General features: G+C 42.3%; 1 protein-coding gene across 2 annotated transcripts in view; it reads left to right on the forward strand.

Moving 5' to 3' along the window:
* SMIM14 (small integral membrane protein 14) overlaps positions 1 to 21,237 on the forward strand; it is a 43,814-nt gene that overhangs the window by 5,830 nt on the left and 16,747 nt on the right. Inside the window, exons 1-2 of one of the 2 annotated variants that reach the window (XM_026037656.1) lie at positions 9,607 to 9,621; positions 13,029 to 13,139. In XM_026037656.1, the coding sequence (XP_025893441.1) occupies positions 13,065 to 13,139 (75 nt within the window). In that variant the 5' untranslated portion in view covers positions 9,607 to 9,621; positions 13,029 to 13,064. Of the gene's footprint in view, positions 1 to 9,606; positions 9,622 to 13,028; positions 13,140 to 21,237 lie in introns of those variants that run through there. The other variant, XM_026037657.1, reaches the window with a different exon arrangement.

A 21,237-nucleotide genomic window follows, 5' to 3' on the forward strand; every position in this document is an offset into this window, starting at 1 on the left:
GCGTGTTTGTTTGCGAAGAGGAGCCGCGCGTGCTGCTGCGGGCGCGGGGCTCGCGCCTTGCCCGGCTCCCCGCCGGGAGGAATCCGCCGCTGCAGGGACGTCCGCGACACGGGGTGACCCCGGCAGGGCCGAGCGCGGCGGCAGGGAGCGCCGCGTGCCCGCCCGGCCCGGCCCGGCCCGGCCCGGCAGGAGGAGGTGCCGTGGCATCCCGCCGGGAGGATCCCGCCGGGAGGATCCCGCCGGCAGCGCTGCGCCCGGCGGGCCCTGCCCGCCGCCTGCGCCGGGGCTGGCGCGGGACACGCGACACGCGACACGGTCCCGCGTTACCCCGTCGTGCCCAGAGCAGCGGCCCGTGACCGCGCCTGCCTCCGTGGGGAGGCCACAGCTCCCCCACTTTCCTGCTAGCACCCACCCGCGCTCCAAACTTCTGCCTTTTTAACCAAACTGCTCCATTTTTTCCACCTAATCCACAGTGATTATTGTCCAGCAGGTTACCCGTTTGTAGCTATGATATTTGTATCGTGTACTGCCTGAGCATCCTTGTCTGTGCTCATCTGCAAGTTTTCAAAACTCCTCTTCGCTTTTCAGAAGTGAGAGTATCTAACTTTTATTTTTTTCTTCTTAAAGAGCTTATTATGTTAATTTTATGAGTGTGCCTGCTGGGGAAAGTACGTGTGTGCAGTGAGCATTAGTGGTTTACTTCTCTGCTAGCTTAGCTCCTGAGAGTGCTGTTGACCTTTTGGTTGCTTTCCAGCAGCAGACATCATCTCAAAAACATCAAAATAAGGAAGAGACAAAAACACATTTTTGCTAATTATAGTGGTGGAGCGCCTATGCTTCGTAATCCCATCTAATGCCTTGTATTCTTGTGACCTGTCCAGACGTAAGAGATCAAGCTGTAATTGATTTTAAAAATTGACCCTGTTACTGACAATGTGACTTGAAGTGGTGGAAGCAGTTTCCAAAATAAAAGTAGCAGAATTGATTCAATAACCATTCTCATTGCCGGGGAAGCTGCACGGGCTTGTTCCTTCTCTGCCCCTGACGTGGCCGAGTCTTGGGTTGTGTTGCCCCTTTATGTAAAACACAAGATTCACAATTCGTGCCCAACTCCAGAGTGATCTAGAGTCCATTGTGTCAAATGTCTAAAGAGCCTTTGTTTAAGGCCCTAAACCAGTGCAAAGTCATATTGGTTTTGCTATTGGTCCACCAAGTTTCGTTTCACACATTTCTCTCCCATGCAGAGAAGTCCCTGACCCTTTCAGGACCAGAACGGGCTATTTTATACTTGAGATTGCATTAAAACTCATTCAGTGCTTCTAGTTGGGTTGTGCATGGGGAAAATGTGCACAGCCCGCTTACATGGGCTATGTTCTGCACACATGAATCATTGAATCCCTGAATCTGAAGCAAAAAAATAACCAAATGCACTTGTTGTTGAAGTAGTAATCATATGAAAGTGATTTAAAATGCCCTAAGGGTACTATTGCTTTGTAGGTATAGGTGCGTCTGCTCTCAGAATGTTGGTATCCCTTTAGAGAAAGTTAGTTTCTAACTGACTTCTTGTTTTGTTATTAATTTCTCATTTCCCACTTTCATATATTTAGACCTCAGCATCGGTGATGTGTGAATGTTATTTGCATAACAGATATGCAATAAAACAGTCTGTGTTAGTGTCTCAGAATTTTCCCTCCTAGATATTTTAGGTACCTGACATACTTTCTTAAAGGCCAAATTCTGTCTCTGGTGAAGTTCATCATAACAGAATTGTGCCTAAATTTACACGACATCAGGAGTCTTTGCAGGATTTTGAACGTGCATATGAGAAGCAGCAGGACTGTCTTTCCTTACTACTGCATATGAATAGAGTAGGTGTATAGTATATATAGTGAGGAAATATGTATTGTATACAATACCAAATATCAGATTCTTTCTCAGTATGTTTTGGCCATTTATGCAGTTACTTGTCAGAACAAATACAGAAATATATTTTGGCAGGTGCATTTATGCATAGAAAAACTGATATCATCTGCCCATATTCTGCTTGGGGAAGCAAAGTGGAGAGCCCGTGCGCCTGCTTTGCATAGCCAAGTGACCAGCTATTGAACTTGCTTTTGAGCTCGCTTTGTGTCTTACCTTCCTAGGTTGCAGGATAAATTTATTAATGTATAAAGACCTATCTATTCTCCAAGATAATGAGTACTCTTTGGAAGATCCAGAAGCTCCCAAGTCATCTCTGGGTACAGTGGAAGTTAGGTAAACATTGTCAGGTTAGATCCCAGAGGCAGGTCTTGCACGTTTTGTTCACATTAATCTTATTTCTGATGGATTTTCGCAGGGGTAGAGTGGAGGAGTGGGGTGCAATCCTTCCCTCTCCTGTCTCCTATTCCATGGAGCTGCTTGTGGCAGGGAAATGGTCCCTCATCACGGCTGGTGTTGCTTTTCATGAAAGATTTTGAGGATGCTCTTGAGAGCAGCATCACTGGGTTGCTGTACCCAACCATTTGCGTGGCTGTTAATTGAACCAATGTGTTGCAGTGGCTTTAAGTGCCTAGCTGGTATTTTTAGAAATGGTGGGACAAATTCATCCTATTTGGTGGAACAGGGTTATGCTTGATAGAAGCTTTCCCCATAAAGATTAGTTCCCTGTTTTGATTCTGCTGCAGCATGCATTAAAAAACACAGCTTTCTGGAGCTAAATATAAAAGTGCTAGACAAATGTCAGACCCAAAGCATTGAGGTCTCCTAGGAAATAAAATCTTTTATCAAAAAGAATAGAAAGGCTGTACGGAAATGTAACGCCAACCATTAAGCAGTTGCAGCTTTTTATTTGTCAGATCTTTGTCAAATGCTAGTAACAGAGCCATGGTATGTTTTGTATTTTTAAATTTGATTGTACGTTTCCTGTTGTTTAATGGTAAAAGCTTTGTTTATAGCAAGGCAGTGTTTTTAGAGACCTTGATAAAATATTCTCTGTCAGTTTTCTTTTATGAAATCAGTTCAGGGAAAAAAAAAAAAAAAAGAAAAAAAGAGCTGTCCAAATGAAATTGCATGAAAACGTGATGAAAAGTTAGGAGTCACTTTAAATAGCTGGACTGAATCAGAAGAGAACCAAGGCTTCCCGGGGCGAGCAGGAATTCCTCTGCCAGAGCCCACGGTGTCATCGGGGCCTGCCATGTTTCCTGCTCAGATGGGAGCGCTGGCAGCTGTCAGCAGCATCCCTGTTTAAAAACAGTGGACAGAGCTTTAGGGATAGAGTTCCAGGAAATGCAGGAATATTCTTATGCAGCCTGTGCAAAAAAGACAGAGATTGCTGGATGCTTCAGTTTCAAGGTGTAAAGGAGAACAAATGAGTTTAAAAATGTTTTATACTTTCCTCCAGTAAAACTGCAGAGCCAGAGGTGAAATGTGTCTCAAAGCAACTAATACTCAGCTGATCAAATATTACCATGGGTTTCTCTTACACAAATTGAGGTAGTTACTTTAAAATCTTTTTTTGACTAGGTGCAATGGAGAGTTGTATCTGTAGTGGTAATTTGCATTAGTACTTCCCTTTTGATGAGCTAAACTGGCCTGCGAGCCTGCGGAATAGTTGGGTGTCTTCCCTGGTAAGAACTGGGTCGTGTTTTACCTAAGCATATGGAAATAACCAGGTTCTGAAATCCTGTCAATTGCTACAGGTTCCCTCTGGTGTAAATGTTGATTTTAAATCTTCTAATTGATAAGCTCAAATTGTTTTGTGCAGGGATGGCTAAATCCGGTTTCAGCTTCTACTGAAGTCAAAGACAGGCATCCGCCAGCCCCAGATAAAATTTGATCTGGCCTAAAGGGTAAGGACTAAGGCTGCCGGGGGATAGAGCTGCTTTCATCTGAAAATTGAAAATCCTGCTATCTTTCTCAGCATGCTGCTACTCTGCTAAATCTGCTTGCTCAGTGGCAAGTTATTAGAAACATATGTTGTCCCTGGAGAAAAAAAAATAATGAAAATATTCCAAAGAATTTCAGTGTAACTTTGTGTTTGTATGTGATTGGAGTAATAGTACGGAATTGTGTGTTCTTCTTACACTTTTCAAGGATTTAGGTAGGTATTTTGTAATCTAAATAATAGTTCTTTTAATAAGCAAGTCTCTAAAAAAGCTTAATAACTTATGGTTTAAGGCACTAAAATTACACTTTCTGGCTCAAGACTGTGGAAAGAAAAATAGTTTTTATTTGCTTTAAAAGAGTACACTTAGTAAAACAGTGAATAAGAGAATTACTTTTGTGAAGAGGTGAAATGTCTAAAAACTTATCACAAGCCTAATGATTTAGCCTCAGGAAGAGTAACTTCAAAGTAATGACGCAGCCCCCAGTTGGGTTCTCACTGCTCGTGGTGGCTGCAAAGTCTCAGCTCAACTTCGCCCTGTTATGGCCTAAGGAAAGTCGCACTAACTCCCAGTTCCCATAGGTTAAGAGTTTAGCAGGGGACAGTTGCTGCATCTTAGCTTTGTTTTGCTGCAATATTTTGCCTGTGAGCTCGACTGCTGAACCTCACTAAATTCTTTTTAGGCTTGGTTCATCTTTGAACCCCCTAGATACTTGAGTACGTTTGCACATACTAATCATAATCCTGAGTCATACATCTTTGAACCAGAATTGAGATTTTTTTTTTTTTTTTTTTTTTGTGACTAGGTTACATCATTTTACAGGAAAACACAACCTCTCTCAGCATCCTTGTCCGCAAGCCCCTGGGGAAGGAAGGACTCCCTGGCCAGGCTCGCTCCCCGGAGCATCGTCTCCTCTGCAGCCTGTGGCCACCAGCTCAGGAGCAGGGTCCTCAGTTCTTGGTGACATGGGATCTACTCCAGGCGCTGCTGCTTTCCACAGGGCTCCGCACCCGGAGCTGCTCCCTGCCAGCAACAGCGTGTGGGTCACCCACAGCTGGAGGGCACCGGGTTTAGGAGGCCGGCCCTTGCTCCTGGGGAATGGCAACGCAGCAGTGCTGGAGAAACTAACCAAAAGCAGGTGAATTTGCTGGGGAAGTGGCTCTTCTGGTTGCCACGTGAGCAGAAAATCTCATTATGGCCGTGGGAGTTCTTGCCGTGCCGGAGCCCGCGGGAGACGGCTCCCGCTTTGCTCTGTTAACTGGCTGCAGCGCAATAGATAATAGTTTTACAGTGGACAGCATTAACATCTGTCAGGCAAAGTGATTAAATACCCATTAGTCATTCCGTATAATAGAAATAAAGTCGTTTTCCCAAACCATTGTCACAGTCTTCTATGTTAGAAATAAATGTTAAAGTGAAGCTTAGCAGAAAGAGAGTATAATTCTGGGACAATATTCTATTCAGTTGACACATTCTCTTAATTAGCTTTCATATTCCAAGAAATTTCCTTCAGAAAAATGTCATCGTTTTAACAAAAGGGTGACCAATTGCTGACAATTGGAACTTGGCAATAGCACTCGGTATTAAATATTAGTAAATTAATTCTAAAATAGCTGGAATGCTTTTTTTGATCCGTGCCTGAATGTAGGTAATTAGCTCCTTCTCAAGTGTTTTGCCCAGAAGAAATATTAAAGCACCTGCATGGGAATAAGTAAATAGCTTTTAAATCCTCATGGGTCTTACGTGGCTCCCTTTGGGAGTTCAGTTTTGATCGCTGACAGCAGCTCAACAGCCTCAGCCTGAAATCTTTCTCACTTGCCAGAAGAGTGCTTTTTTCAGCCTGCTCAGAGCAGGTCCAGGTAGCTCCCATGGGTAACAATGACAATGACAACAATTTGCTCCCGATGTTGAAGTGGTGACACCGGACCGAGCCCAGGGAACAAGAGACGTCCTAGTGCAATAGCGGTTGTGTGAGACCCTTAGAAAGGGATCAGTGAAGCTGCTCAGCTCCCCGATTCTGAGCATGTCCTCGCTGAAAAGACCCTTCCCTGCTTGGGGCAGGTCTCTCTGGTCTCCTTCTGTGGCTGCATCAGCGGTTCTTGGCTTTTGCTTCTATTTTTAAGGAGTTGTTTTATTGCAAATTAGCATTTGTGATAAGCAACAGATGGACAACATGGGGAAAATTAACTCATAATTTATTTACGTAAGAGATGATTTCCGAAGCAGTACTGAATTCAGCCATTAGTCTGCATCAGGCAGGGTTTGCTTAGGTAAGTGGTCCTCTCTTGGAGCTCCTTCTGGTCATGATGCCCCTGCTGAAAACACAGGAACAGCTCCAGGTATGTTTGTGTGTGTGTTTCTGTGGATAAAGCACTGACTTTGTCAGGAGGAAACGGACTGGCCTAACTTACTTTGAATTCAAAAGTTAATCTCAGATCTTCTTAATTATAGCAAGGGAAGGCTGCAGTGCAGAAATAAACTTACCAACTCATGAGACTGTGGCAAGAAGTTGAGGGAGACACACTTCTGCTTTTGAGTGCCAGATCAGCGTCTACCCCCACCAAGGAATTATAAGGAAAGAGAATTCCTTTACACTCTGAAAGCACCGCTGTTTTTAGGAATAATCTTGGTATGAGCCGTCAAAATCGCAGCAGCATTTGCCACACCAAGAGCTAACTGGGTGCTCTGCACTGGGGCAATTAGCTGGCGAGATGTGTAGTTGGTGGCAGCGCCCGCCCTGGCATCCCGCTCTTCTGCTTTCGCGGCCCGCTCAGCCCCGTGCTCTCCTTTGTGCTCCAATCCCGACCTGCCACCCCATTGTAGCCTCTGGAAGGGGATCCCAGCCGTGCTCCAGAGATACGTGACCTGCCGGGGCGCTGCGGCCGGGTGCCCTGCAGTCGGGGCGGGTGCTGCCGTTTGCTTCTGCTGCGCTGTTTGTGAGAGGGATTAAAAGTTACCATTATAAAAACGGCAAGTGTAATGTGGCATTATTTCAGGCTTAAGTTCTGTAAGATAATATTTACTTGAACAATTTAAATTACCATAATAAAGGAAAGCGGATCGCTGGAATGTTTTAATTAGTATCAGTTTGTATATAAGATTCTTCTTTTTTACGGATCCTATTTTTAGCCTTGTTTGAACTGAGGAAGTTACTTTGTGGAAGAATTCTTAAGATCCTCAAGCTCCTTCTAGCCAGCTCCGTAACCTCAACAATTCAGCAGCTCTTGCACGAAGAGGTACAGACCATCTGCACTAGATAATTATGCCATGGTTTGACCAGACCCTTAGCTTCTGGCATAATTTTGATTCATGATCTGAAAGCCATTTCAAACTCTTCCCTTCTGTCTCAGGAATATGCATTTATTATCTTAAATTTATTTGTTTTAAAGCTCTTTGCTTATTGTTCTCTTTATTTGCTGCCTACCTTCTGCAGATCTTTTTGTGATGTCTCTTTCCTTTGCAGAGAAAACTCATTGGTTTTCTTATACTTCCTTATAGCCTCATCCTAAGTTTACTTGTTTAAAACTTTTTTTAATGTCTCTCATATAATTTGTGGCTTGTTTCTCCCTTTACTTTACTCTGATGTTAGAAAATATGCTGTGTTTCTGGAGGAAGTAACTGTAAAGCTAGAAATTTCAGGGGAAAAAAAAACAACAACAAAAAACCACTGTAGCTGAAATCAAACAGTCCTGTCTGATAGTACATACCTTTGGTTTGATTCTTTAAAAGAAAAACCTCAAATCCTCTGCTATACCCAATCTGAAGATAAATGTGATGCAGAAATTGATGGATAAAATTGCCCATCTTACTTGCAGAGTTCATTGCAGAGCTGAAATAACAACAGTTAAGTAACAAGCTAGCGAGTCAGAGGGATGTAGCTCAACACCGTGACTAACAAAACAAGCAAGACTCTGTGAGAAGGTGGAGGTGCCTGAAGTGGAAATATTAGAGAAGATAACAGTCAAGAGGAAAATGAAATGCACAGAAAATATATAGAAGAGAGAAGAGAAATGCATTCGCTGGGTTCGAATGTTTAGGCTCTTCTTTGTTGGTTGGTCACTCGCAAGTGGTATTAGAGCATTGCTCTGATAAAGATACCTTTATATGTTATTTTAGTGTCTACCTAACTGGTGTTGAGTTGGACTTCGGGTGTCTGAGGGGGATTGCACGGGTCTAGTCCATGGAGAGGCAGGATTAGAAACAGATTTTGAAGCGACCCCTTGAACCGGTGCATTTTGGAGTAGACAGTAGTGAATCAACTGAAGTGCTGATTGTCCCTGGAGTGCCAAGGGTGGCCAGAAGGAGAGCGGCCAGGAGGGCAAAGAGGTCCTAGAAGATGGAGTGAAGGGGACATCGTGAGAGATGGATCCCAGCAGTCCCCTCTGGCTTGAACTGAAGCCAAATTTCCACCGTGTAGTTTGGTGGGCGCTGTGGCCGCACGCGTATCGCTATGACTGATAGTTTCTCGGTGCAGGCTGGTGTAAGGATGTTGCCCTGCGTGAGGTTAATGCAGTGATCTGGTGGGATGCTAGGAGAGTAGCCTTGGGAGTCCTTTGGAGATGGGTGAAATTATATGGGAGAAGCAAATTTGGGGAGACCTGCAAAGAGAGTAACTGCTGGAGGGATAAGATGCTGTAAGGATGCAAAGCTTGCTTAAATACAGGTGAAGATAATGAACTTTTAATGGAAATGTGGATCCTTTAGAGACTGTGGAAAAGTGCATGAGAAGAGGGTTTCTACTTATGAGAGCAGGACCAAAACAGGCAATAAAATATCCGTGCTTCATGTGCAACTTTTGCTGTTTTATCCTTTGTCAGTTTTCAGGATGCCTGCAGTGCCCCCCAAAGTTTTTTGCTTTCCTTGTAAAATTTTATCCACCTTTTCATTTGTTCCGCTGTACTCCTTGAAAACTGAGTTCAGCAGCAAAACCAACCTTATTGTTTGTAACAGATATTTGACAGCTATGCTTTGAAATGCTGCAATTGCCTGAAAAAAACAATAGTGAAGAGTCAAATAGGGGGCACTTCACTTCTTTTTTAAGTAATGTGGAAAGATTCTGCAGCCTGTCTGCTGTACTGTGAGGTATTTTGCCCCCAAGGACTTCTCATCTGCGGGGAAATGGCACCACGGCCAGATTAGTTCCTAGCGGAGGAAACCTTCAGTCGCTGCGTGTTTGATGTGTGTGATATGTGAGATATTCTGCCTTTTAAAGGTGTCTGCAGCCAATCAAGATGAGAGATAACGGGTTTAGAGTTTTAATGCTGAGATAAACAAATCAGAGTCACAAAGATTTATCATGGAATTATATAGGGTATTATATACAGTAAATGTTCTGCTGAAATACTAGAATTTAAAATGTTTTTAACCAGAAATTTTTACTGGGGAGTACAGCTCACCCATATGTGTATTTTGACCGTCTAGATAATCAACATGGTATTAAAGTCACATTAGAGCACTTCCAGCACATGAAAGATTGACAAAACTTCTTGTTTGCCTTTGTGCTGGAAAGGAATTCAATTTTGCAATGATTAGGGTGGAGAAAAGCAGAGTGTAATTTCTGCCTCCCAGAGCTCACCAGCTGCATGCTATTTACTCAGGAGAGGTGTTGCTGAATTAGGAAAGAATGTGTAGGCCTGGCAGTAATTCAAATATAGGAGTCTCCAGGTATGGAAGAACAATAGCATAGTGTCCATAAAGATTACCTTTCCTGATAGTAGGATGTACAATACTTAGCTGTAGGACTGGGATTGTAAAGGTAATAAAAGAACAATTTCCAGTAATTACTGTGATAACTGTGAATGTTATTTGTTTAAAACGTAAGAGCAGATCTAGAAATATTTTTCAGTCTGGCCTCATTGCCTACAATTTCAGACAGATACTGAATTCAGAAAGTAATGGGGGGCTTTTCTTTCTGCCTTAAATCATCAGCGACCATCCTGCCCTTTGTTCCAGGATAACAGTAGCCCCAGCTCTGCCTACAGTATTTTAATTTCAGTATTATTGCTTATGATTATGGGCCTCTTTACTCAGAGGAAGTCATATTGACTGTTGAAGGTACCTCATGTTTATCCACCTGATTGCAAACTCTCCTTTATTTTACTTTCTGTCAGCTCGGTTAGCCTAGAGGACATGGTGTGCAGCTCCTCAGCTGTTATCAGGGAGAGCCTTGGCACATTTAGCAAACATGCCTTCCAAAATTGTGTAAACTCTATGAATTAAGTACTGCGTTAGCAATAATATGGCCAAAACAAGTACTGTAATTTAAGTAGAGTAAAAGGAACTCTCTCAGTCAATGTATTATGTACGTGGATGGCAAGTACTTGATTTCATGATCTTTTTATCTGGTGTGGTCTGACCAGATATTCTGTAAGTTTAAAGAAAGCCAGGGTAATTCTGAATAGGAAAACGTACAGAAAATAATACAAACCTGCTCTGTTTCTTTTTTCCATGTGGCTGTGAGAGGAAGGGAACGCATCCTGCCCCTCTCTGCCAGCCCGTGCGCGCGAGGGCCGCGTTGGCCCAGGCCATGGCAGGGCCTGCAGAGGGACAGGCTGCCCCGAGGCAGCCGAGGAATCCTGCTCGCTCCCATGCTAAAAATACTGGGCTCCGAGGACCAAATCGTACACGGGTTCGTGGAGCAGTTAAAGATCTAATTACGGGGTTTAGTTAATGCTTTATGCCTTCAAAGCGAATTGCGAGCAAGACGGTGACTAAGGCAAAAAGTTCTAATAAGGCACGCAAATATGCCAGTGTCATCTTTCCAGTGAAAGTTGTCATACGGTTTGTGGTGGTTCTCTCTTCATGACATTTAACTTAGTCAGTCTCGCATAAATTCTTCAGTTCCCGGCAAAAAATAATTACATAACAGAGAATTACTCACTTTTTTTAAGTGTAAAAACAACCCTATTTTATGCTCCTTTTGAGGGGAAAGAAACGGAGTGCTGTTCCCAAAATATCTGGTCCATCTTTGATCCTTTCCCAACAAAAGAGCTTGTTGGAGGTTTGGGTAGAAAGGGATGGATGATGATTCCTCTAAGCGTTCGTGTGAAGGTGAGGAAGTTTGAGAGCTTGCACAGCGTTCAGATTTGTGGCATGTGTTCTGCTTTATTGGAGCTCATTAAGGTAATTCATCGTGTACAGTTCAGGTGCCTTGGGGTAAATACCTAGCAAAACGGTGCTTCCATTTATGATGTTATGTATGAGGTTAATTTGCCCCATTTGTTTTCTAATCTTTTTCATTGTATGCCCTGTGAAATGTATGCCCTCTGCTCTCCTGCTTTCACTGATGATGATTCTTATCAGATGTCCTGATTTACCCTAGTAAGAGAGAGATTAACACCCTCCTATTAATTATTGTGTCATTGTTATGTGTTCCTGACTCCTAAATCCTTTCAAGTGAAAGTTAAATACTGTTTTGTGACTTCACTGGTCCAAATGCCTAGGTTTGGATGTAAAGATTTGGTAATTTGGTAAAAATGTGTGCCCTGTTCCTCTCTGCACTGGTTGAATACGGCTGCCAAGAGATGTGGAAATAGCAAGAAAATCCTGCTAGGATTTTCCCCTCTTTAGTAAAGAACTTCTTGATACTCTGTTTTTGTTTTCTGTTTGAAGGTATGTGCAAACTGCATAATGAAGCCACATCTCAGTTGTCTCTAGGGTCTAGGCACAAAATGCCTCCATACATTTTTGCTCTTTTGCAGTTTTCAGTATCCTTTAAAAAAAAAAAAAACCCAAAACCATGGAAATCCTAGCAAACAAAGTCACTGAAGTTCAGGCTATACAGGTTATATATATATATATATATGTATATATACAGGTTATATACAGGCTATACCTCAGCTTCTTTCACCATCTGGCCCTTTGCACCGTGGTGCAGAGACTAGTGCAGAAGAACCTCGGGCACTGACAGGGCAAGGAGGGGAGGACTCCTGAAATGCCTTTTCTTTTCCAGCTTTTCCTTTGCCCAACAGGGAAGAATTATCACGGTGATGCTATCTTATAGCAGTATGAGTTATTACTCTTTTGCCTAGTGAGGTTAAAGCATCCATATGCTTATGTGTAATCAAGACCATATATTTTTATAGGTGACACACCTGGTGGTTTAGCACCCTTGCTGAAGTGGGATGGGCATATTCCCTGCCTTGCCTTTCCAAATGCCTGGCACTTCAGGAGGTGGAGAGGCTTTATCTACTCCATGCCCCTGCCTGCCAGTTATCCCACCAAGGGCCCCAGTGTGTGAAGCACAAGCACAAGTGGAATTTAGCCTTACTGATATCAAATTAGCAGTAATATTTTGAAAGTATCAGTGTGCAGAGCTGATCTTGGGCATTGTACGAGTCCTCATTAGGGAGGACAAATCCCTGATTTGTCGACTGGAGCAGAAATTCCTGGCAATCTGCTACGTACTTTGAGCGTCAATTAACTCACTGGGAAAACTGTGAGTAGATAGTAAAGACACACTCGTCATATCGCTGCCGTGCCTGGGGAGGAATGGGTTTTAGCAAGTGAACACCACAGAACAGGTTCCCCACTGTGTCCAGTGCAGTTTCTTTGAACCTTCGGTATGGCCAACTGTGTGACCTGCTTCTTTGATCTAAAATTAGCGTGCGTGGCTTCAGTTTTAAAGTGTTTCCAAGTAACTCCGTTTCTGCACTCCTGCTGCTTGCTTTCATTATACAATAAAGGTGATTGTTTCCTCCCAGAGCAAAGAATTTACAGGGCTTTAAATTATTTTCACATCCATTGATCCAGAGGAGAAGGTCAGTGGTTTGTAAGGGCATCAGGAGCACAAATTTCCTTGATTTTTTGAATTGGATTCATACACTTCATATTTCCACTATGCTGATGACAGACCACAATTTGATCCTTGGACTTCTTTTTGTTAGGATACTTTTCCTAGGATGTCTGTAAAAATTATGGGGACACAAATACTCGCAAAAAAATGATTTGGCTCTGTAAGGAAGCCTGTGTGAGACACTGCTTTCAGCAACATCAAAATGTAGCTGCACATACCAGGCTTCTTCATTCATGCTGCCGAAGGAATAATAGGATTGCCCTGCTTTGTGTTGCTTTTTCACTCTGCCATTAAATGCACTGAAATATGATGGCTCTGGGAAATAATGTCAGTTGCAAAAGAGCTAATTTTCCTTTTATTTTTCTCAGGTGTTCCCAGTCAAGTTCTGGTTTTCCCAGAGAATCATGGCAGAAGGTGGATTTGATCCCTGTGAATGCATTTGCTCACATGAACATGCGATGAGAAGGCTGATCAACCTGGTAAGGACAACATGAGGATATTTGGAAGGGAGCTGGTTTGAACATTGCTGCAGCAATAACTGAACTTGCAGTAAATGAAGCTTTAGATTCTGCTTATTTGGTTGCCTGGCAGTTAGATCTCTCTGTGTCTGACTTTCTAATGAGCTTTTAACTGGTTAATACAAAACATAGCTTTCTGTTTATTTCCTAAAGCTGCATTTTTTTACAGCATTGACAGTGTGTTTTACTGAAACGTTTCTCTGCAAGCCTTTTTCTTAGTCTGTGTAGAAGCAAAGAAACCATACTGCAAACACTGGAATTCAAGGTCACCCCACACATATCAAAAGTTCCGTATATTCGTATGGTAAGATAGCAAGGTATAAATCTTCAAAATAAAGCTTTAGAAAATTTTGAAGTTGAGAATACAGTGATTTTTGAATCCTGACGTAAGAAGTATTATATTCTACTTCTTGCTGCATCATTGATTTGGTTGAGCAACTTAGGACAAAAAATTATTTATATTACCTTTCTGTAAATGACCTATAAAATAACAATGATTCTTTGCTTTCATGTAGATCTTAATACTGTAGATGTTTCCTATAGAACTTTTAATATCTATTGAAGAAAAAATTACATAACTGCTAGGTATTTTTCCTAAGTATATGTATTTTAAAACAGCACTAACACTTTTGAACTGTGAGTAATAAGTAAAATTGAGTTGCAACTGTAATTTGGCTACTTAAAGTATTTTAAGATCACATTTTACATCAGCCTCATTTGGGGTACTTCCCCCTGTTGATTTTTTTTTTTTCTTTCTCTAAATTTATTTCCATCCAATTTTCTCTCCTAGGGCCTTAAGTAATATCCCTTTAGGACAATGAGAACATCAACCACTCAAACTCGTGTGAGCAAAGAGTGTCCTCTCTAGGATCAGCATGTTCTTCAAGGGAATTCCTAAGAGTATGTCGGGAAGGGTGTCATAGCCTGTGATGTAGCATAGGAAAACGTGTTCTCCTGCAGCCTATGCTAAAAAGCAAGACTGATTTGTAAATCCCCAAGAGTAACTGCCGGACAAGGAGGCATCAACTCATTTGGTTGCCTTTAAAACAATTTGCACCTGCATGTTTCCATGTGCTTTATGGGCTCTTTTCCCTTTGGTAGCTCCCAAGCAGACAGTGCTCCTTTGAGTCTTACAGGTCATTAGAGATGGACTCACTCCTGTATTTTATCAGTGAGTAGGCAGCAGATTTGCTTTGGAAATGGAGGTACAAGGAGGTGTGTGCCTGTCTGCTGGTGGTTTCACAGCAGTATTCAGGGAGAAGGGGATTCAGGAAGTCATCTTGGCCAACCTCCAGCTCAAAGTGGGGTCAGGATGGCATTTCATTCAGATTGTTCATGGCTTTTATTCCAGCTGAGTCCTGAAAACCTTCAAGGGTAGCTATTTCATAGCCTCTTGGGGCAGTCTGCTTCTGTGTTCAGTTGTCCTTGAGCTGAAGAATTTATATTTTTCCAGGTGTTGGAGCATCTATGGTTTTAGTTTATTGTACCTTAGCCCCCTATACCATGTAGACCTTGGCTCTGCCTTCTCAGTAACCTCCTTGCAGCTACTGGGGGCTGCTGTTAGGACCTTGCTGAAGAGAAATAACATGCCTTGCTTCTTGAGTGGTAGCTTAGCTCTTTACATCCTTTTTCTTCCCTGCTGCCCTTTTATGGATACTCCTACTCATTCTTTCCTAAGAGGCTCTTTGCCTCGTCCTCAGCTTGAGGCTTGTGCCAGATGCATGAACCTTGCGGCCAGTAGACACAGGCTAAAGTGGTGGCACAAGGCCCTCCAGGACCAAGCTCCAGAAAGCTGGGAGGGAGGGAGGGAGCAGAATCACAGAATCACAGAATATTCAAGGTTGGAAGGGGCCTCTAGAGATCATCTAGTCCAACCTTCCTGCTCAAGCAGGCACACCTAGAGCATGTGGCACAGGGCGGCATCCAGGCGGGTTTTGAAGACCTCCAGAGAAGGAGACTCCACAACCTCCCTGGGCAGCCTGTTCCACTGCTCTGTCACCCTCACAGTAAAGAAGTTCCTCCTCACCTGGAGATGGAACTTCCTGTGCTCCAGCTTATGCCCATTTCCCCTTGTCCTATCACTGGCCACCAATGAGAAGAGCAAATGTGTGGATGGATGTGTGTTGGCTGCTCTTTCGCATTTCACACTATTTTTGTAAGAAGGCACAAGTGAGAGAGCTCCCTTCCTGCTGTGGCTGGAGCATCCTGGGGGTGAAGGATGCAGGTGGGCTGTGTGCGGAGGCGGGAGCGCTGCACAGAGATCTACAAGATCCACTTTGTTCCCAGGCTGCTCCATGTGGTGCAGGGTGGGCCCAAATGGACGATGGGATGTACAGGGTGTGAGTGTGAGCAGAGCACGTAGCCACATCGTGCAGCGAGGCCGCCGCTCAGGGCATGGCAGCGATGCGGGCCGGGGCTCAGCGTTCAGCTTCCAGAAGGGCTGTGTGGATCAGTGCCCGGAACGGACGAGGAATGGTGAGCGCCAGATTTCATCCACCCTGAAAGGCAAAACAGATGCTGCTAAATATTTATAAGTGCAATCACTAGCAGGGATAGTTCAGCAGAATCTGGAAAGGGAAAGTCTCAAAAATCTCAGTCAGCAGCTAGACTGCCATCCTCAAATGACCTGTGGGGTGGTTTTTAGCAGGGTGCTTGCTAAACCTCCATCGCTACATCCCTAACTTCTATGCTTCAGCAAGAGCTTTCTTTCTAAGCTGTTGTTTTGTCACTCAAACAGGAATTTTGCTGTTTGAGAATGATCCCTTGGACATTTATTTTCATAGCTGCTGAACTGACTCCTGTCGTTGGAGAATGAGCGCTGGTTATTTCTGAGAGCTGGATCCTCAAAGCCTATTTCTGTCTTTGAAGGCTGTGGGGAAACAAAGGGGCTAGAGAGTTTGCAGTTTTTCAGCTTGGCAACTGGGGGAAAATCAAAGCATGGGGAAAAAAAAACCAAACATGCCATTTTCCCAGAGTGGTTCCATATGGCTTCCTAATTCTTGATTCTTGTTACCACAGAGAGGTATTTTTGTGAGACACAAGAGCCCAGTTGAATTACATTATGGCTGGGAGAACTTGTCACGATTTTGGAACAAGTTTATCACAGAGTTGTTGTAATTGGCCTCAGACCAGATATTGCAAACCCAGAAGGTCAGAGTTAAAATAAATTTTAACAGAATAAAGCATAATTATAAAAGATAATTGGGGTAGAAGTGTATTTTACAGTACAGTAAAGATATTATGCCTGTGTCCTATGACTTCTATATACCTGCTTCGGTGGCACTGAGTTATCATTTTTCTTTAAGTGTTTTTTTCAGGTTTGGCCTTGCTCTCAAAATCTGATAATTTTCATTATTGTAAAATTCTGTAGAATGTATAAACAACAGAAAGCTTAAGTCTTTGGTTGTGACTTCATAAATATCATTTCTAATATGTAATGCCCATGGCAGCATCTGTTATGATTTGGAATTGCCGCATAAAAGTTTGACTATTGTGTGTTGAGCTGACTGTTTGCTCTGGGGACAGATCAGATAATTGGAAATTTTCAGAGCAGGAAGTAAGCATAAAAGAAAAATATTACGAGATTTTCCATCCTCTGCAGATACGTAAGAGTTGCTGAAAGACAATGACAGATCTGTTGGACTTGTAGGACTCTATCTCTGGTTTAGCCTCCTGCAACTATAAAGCTTATTTTGACAAGAAGAGCCAGAGTTCACGAATGAAGAACAACAAACAACCTCAAGTGCTTCCATGGGGTTGCTCACTCAGATAAGGAGCCAATTGTTTGAAAGATTTGTGGTGAGGGACGCTCCAAAGTGTTCGGAGGAAATAACTCCTGTCTTAGTTGTGGCGAAGGATAGTAAATGTCTGGATAAGATTGATGATGAGTTTTTGCATTTCTCTTGTATTCATTTATTTTGTAAAAAGTCTCATCATGCGGTATTACTGATCCAGACTTCCTTGTGCACTGAGTAAGCGTGGCTTACACATGGAGCGCATTAGCCCAAGACCCAGGCCAAGTCTGAAAAGCAGACTGAGAATGCACTTTTGTGGGGGAAGCACAGTGACAGTGGGAGGGTTACAGAGCATCTTGCACAAAGCTCAAGACCTCTGTATGAGTGGCCAGGAAGGTCATAGTGAATCAGTAATTTTGTATTGTTTTCCTTTCCTCAAGAAAGTTTCCTTTCTTAAGCTCAGATAAAGTATTACTTGCTTTAGAGGAACAATGTCTAAATTCTCCTATACTAAGTTCCAAAAAAAATATGAGAAATGTGCTATTTACCACAAACATTTCTAATTTTTTAATGCAAAGCAATCCATTTTGATGAACTGTCAACTGATGGTCTCATGGCCATCCATACCCTCTGTGGGAATTACGACTTTTGTATTATTTTCTTCTCTAGCTAATTGAAAAGCAGTGGCCCATGTCTAGTTATGTTGCTATACCAGAAGGCCTGAATGTCTCAAAAACTCTGGGTGATAAAAGCAAATCACCTTTTTTAAATCTGACTTGTGTTTTAAAGTGTCATTGGATTTTTTGTAGGAGAATAAAAATGTATATTCTTAAACTATTCAGTTAGAAATGATTCAAACACTCTTTGGTCAACCAAAATTTTCACAAAATTCTCTCGTCCAGGTCATTTTAGAATCTTATTAAACTGGCCTAGTTTGAAATAGTATCCAGCATAGCCATGAATCTTGGCTGAGGGAGACCTTGTGCAAACAGCACAGGATAAACAAAGATGACTAAAATAGATCTGCGTTCTTTGCAAATGGCTGCAGAGTTTTCAAGATGTCAGCACAGCTAAACCTGACTTAAATAACCCCTCAAGCACCCAATAAAAGTGACGTACCCTGCTGCTGTGGCCTTCTCCTGGAAGCCTGGAGAACTAAACTCACTGTCTTTTGGATAATTTAATGTGACCTTCTAAAAGGGAATTTTGCCCTCAAGACTCCTTATACATGTTTGATGGTGTTCAGCTTTATTTTATTTTTTTTTTTTTTACTTCGAATTGCAGTTGCTGCTGCTTCTAGTCTATAGGTCTTGCTAGCCAGCAATCGAGGGGGCAGGAAGATGCACTCACCCTTTTTCTTCTAGAGCTATGTCTTCAGTTCCCAGTTCCCTGAAGTCCAGTGTGGGTGCTTGCAGATAGGATCCTTTCCAGTGGTCGAATTCCTGAAGCTGCAGCATGATAGTGGCCTTTAAGCTTGGAACTAGTTCTAGATCAAGCAGGTTAGGTGGAGACTGTTACCTAAATAAGTTAATGTATGCTTAAAAAAACAAAAAATAACAAAACGAGGAAAAAATATTACCCTCCTCCAGTGTGACTGTGTTCAATGGAGACCTGTAAGGTTTTAGGATTTAACTGAAAGTGGAAGGTGTGTGTGCATGCTTCACATGCCTCATTTCTGAGCTTTGTAGTGTGTTGGAAGCTGCTCCTTCTTAACCAGTAATTGCAATATATCTCAGTCACCTGTCAAGAGCATCTCAAAACTGCTTGGCTGTGTTGCAAGCAGCCACGAAGGTTATGCCCTGAGAAGTCTGGCAGCTTGACACTGAAGAAGTAATCAATAGATATGACTTGTGTTATGGATGGCTGAATTGTTTGTGGTGATCAAAGATGTTGTAGCCATCTGATTTGAGGGGAAAAAAAACAGAAGAAAAATGTGCTTTTTCTCTTAAGATCACTCATGGATGAAATCAACGCTTAGAGGAAATATTAAAATTTCTATTTTTCTTCAGTCTTTGTCTTCCAAGGCTGTCTATATGGGATTTCTATTTTCATTTGCTTACATGTACCATTTGGGAGAGATAAGGCTCTCAACCATTTAGTCAAAAAATATATTCTTTATCTGTGGTTTTGGATATACAAGTGCCCTCTTGGGAGACCTGCTTGTTGTGCATGAATGTCACCAAATGTCTCTGTTGGAATGGCATTCAGTTATTCCTTTCTCATTCATTTGTTATCTAGCATTTCTTGTAGTCAGCGACACTGAGCTCCGTAGGACGATTTTGTCTCTTAGTGCTTCATTTTCTCTTCCCAGACTCCCTGTTTTGCTCCATCATTCCTCTCTGTGTTCACTGAGAGAGGGACATTAGTGATGTTCCACACATTCAAGGCCATCAAATTTATAAAATGAAGCAGCAATAGAAGTTATGAAATTGTAGAGAAGTTGGGGAAAATTTGAAAAAGAGCAGCCACATTGTGTTGGAGTGAAACAGTAATCCCAGGAGAGGTGAGGAAATAAAGGCAGGGATGAGTCCTTGCCTGAACCAGGGCCCATGGGTGCTTATGGTGATCATTCACACTTGTTCCTCTACTCTGTCTCCTTCCATAAATTTCCATGTCTTTCGGAGTGAAAATTAATATAATGTTCTCTCTCTGTGATAACTGGCTGATGGTTCCTAAGTGTTGGTTTGTAATCTGCGAATATTTTTTGTAAGGCACCAAACATTCTCCTCTCTCATTTCCCAAGGCAGAGAAAATTACCTGTCACCTCATGGGGCTGAACTCCATATTTTATAGGAGACTGTTATTCTGTCCTTTCACAAGTAATCATTTATTTTTTTTTTTATTCTGCACTTGCTCATAGTAAATGTGGAAGCAGGGAAGGCAGTGTTCACTTTTTCTTTGCCTGTTCATCTGAAGGGAGCTAATATAGTTTAAAAGACAATTTAATTCTAGCTGTATGCCCTTCTTTTCCTCTTATTTTTCTCTTATTTCTCTTGTCTGGCTTGTGGCAGAATAAATGCATGTAGGTGTCATTTTCTGCATCTTTAAAACTGAACTCTGTGGATAGTGCTACAATTCAATTTGCAACCTGGCTTGTATTCAGGACTGGCCTATCACACCGCAGCAATTTACTTGCCATGTTGTTTACTAAGTCATTTATATACTTGGGACAGGACTGGCGTGGGCTGCTAACAAAGCTAAGGCAGCTCTTCCATGAGCCAGGGGCATCGGGATGCGATCAGCGCGTCCCGTGCCGCTGGTGTCTGGCATAGCTGAGGGGACAAGCAGAGCTTGCAACTAGTATAAGCCTCAAAAAAGTATTTTCATGGGGGATCATATATTTTTGTCTTTGCTATCACATACAAATTTCTATCGACTCTCCCCATGATTCCATTTTGAATTACTCATGGGATAAATGACCACATCAAGTTAGTTATTTGTCCTTGCCTTGCTACTTATCTACCCTTGTCTTTTTTTTTCCTCCTCTTCTTTCCTTGCAACCATTATCCATTTCTGCTCTCTTATCTTCGTACCTAATTTATCTCTTTCTTTCACATGTTTCTCTGGGCTTTCTTCCATGACAATCTTTCATGTGGAAATCTTCTCCTGACCTGGCCCATGAACTTGCTATCTTTTTCATTTATATTTTTCTGAAGATCTCTTTCTGCTATGAGCTGTCTCAAAAGTTACCCCAAAAGACTTTTTTTTTCAATTATCCCTTGATAAATAATTAATTTTCATCTCACCTATCATTTATACACAAGACTCTCCATTATTGTTTTGTGTTCCTGCCACAGCCCTGCTCTTTGCATTTTGTTGCTTCTTTATTGCACCACTTCAGGAGCTGGATATGGGCCATCTGATCACTGATATCTTACTGATATTTGTCAACCACTGTATTCTTTATCTTTTTTAATTATTTTATTTTTATTGCTATTATTCTATCAGTAGACTGAAGCATTAAAAAAAAATCCTCTTCCAGGTGTGAACTCTTAATATTTTTTCATGCAAAACTATTACCTTTAATGAAGAAAAAGTAGTTGTCTGAGCAGAGGCTGCAGAAACCAGTCCAGAGTTTTTGAGGTTGTTGCACTCTGAGGTAGCAAATCCTCAAAACTCGTCAGAAGGGTATGGAGCAAGGGAGTTGGCAGGAGAACAAGGTACCGGGAAGGTAAGCAGAAGTGGGAATTTGCTTCTCCACAGTAACCATTTGTGAGTGGTAAATGCAAAATAGCTTAACTTCTTTCATGGGAAGAATGAAATGAACCCGGTGTTTGGGGTCACAGTGCTGAAAAAGCCAGTTCTCTGTTCAGCTAGGTGAGGCT

The sequence above is a fragment of the Nothoprocta perdicaria genome, unplaced genomic scaffold (genome assembly GCF_003342845.1).
Source record: "Nothoprocta perdicaria isolate Ctin4 unplaced genomic scaffold, notPer1 scaffold_2, whole genome shotgun sequence".
Lineage (NCBI taxonomy): Eukaryota > Metazoa > Chordata > Aves > Tinamiformes > Tinamidae > Nothoprocta > Nothoprocta perdicaria.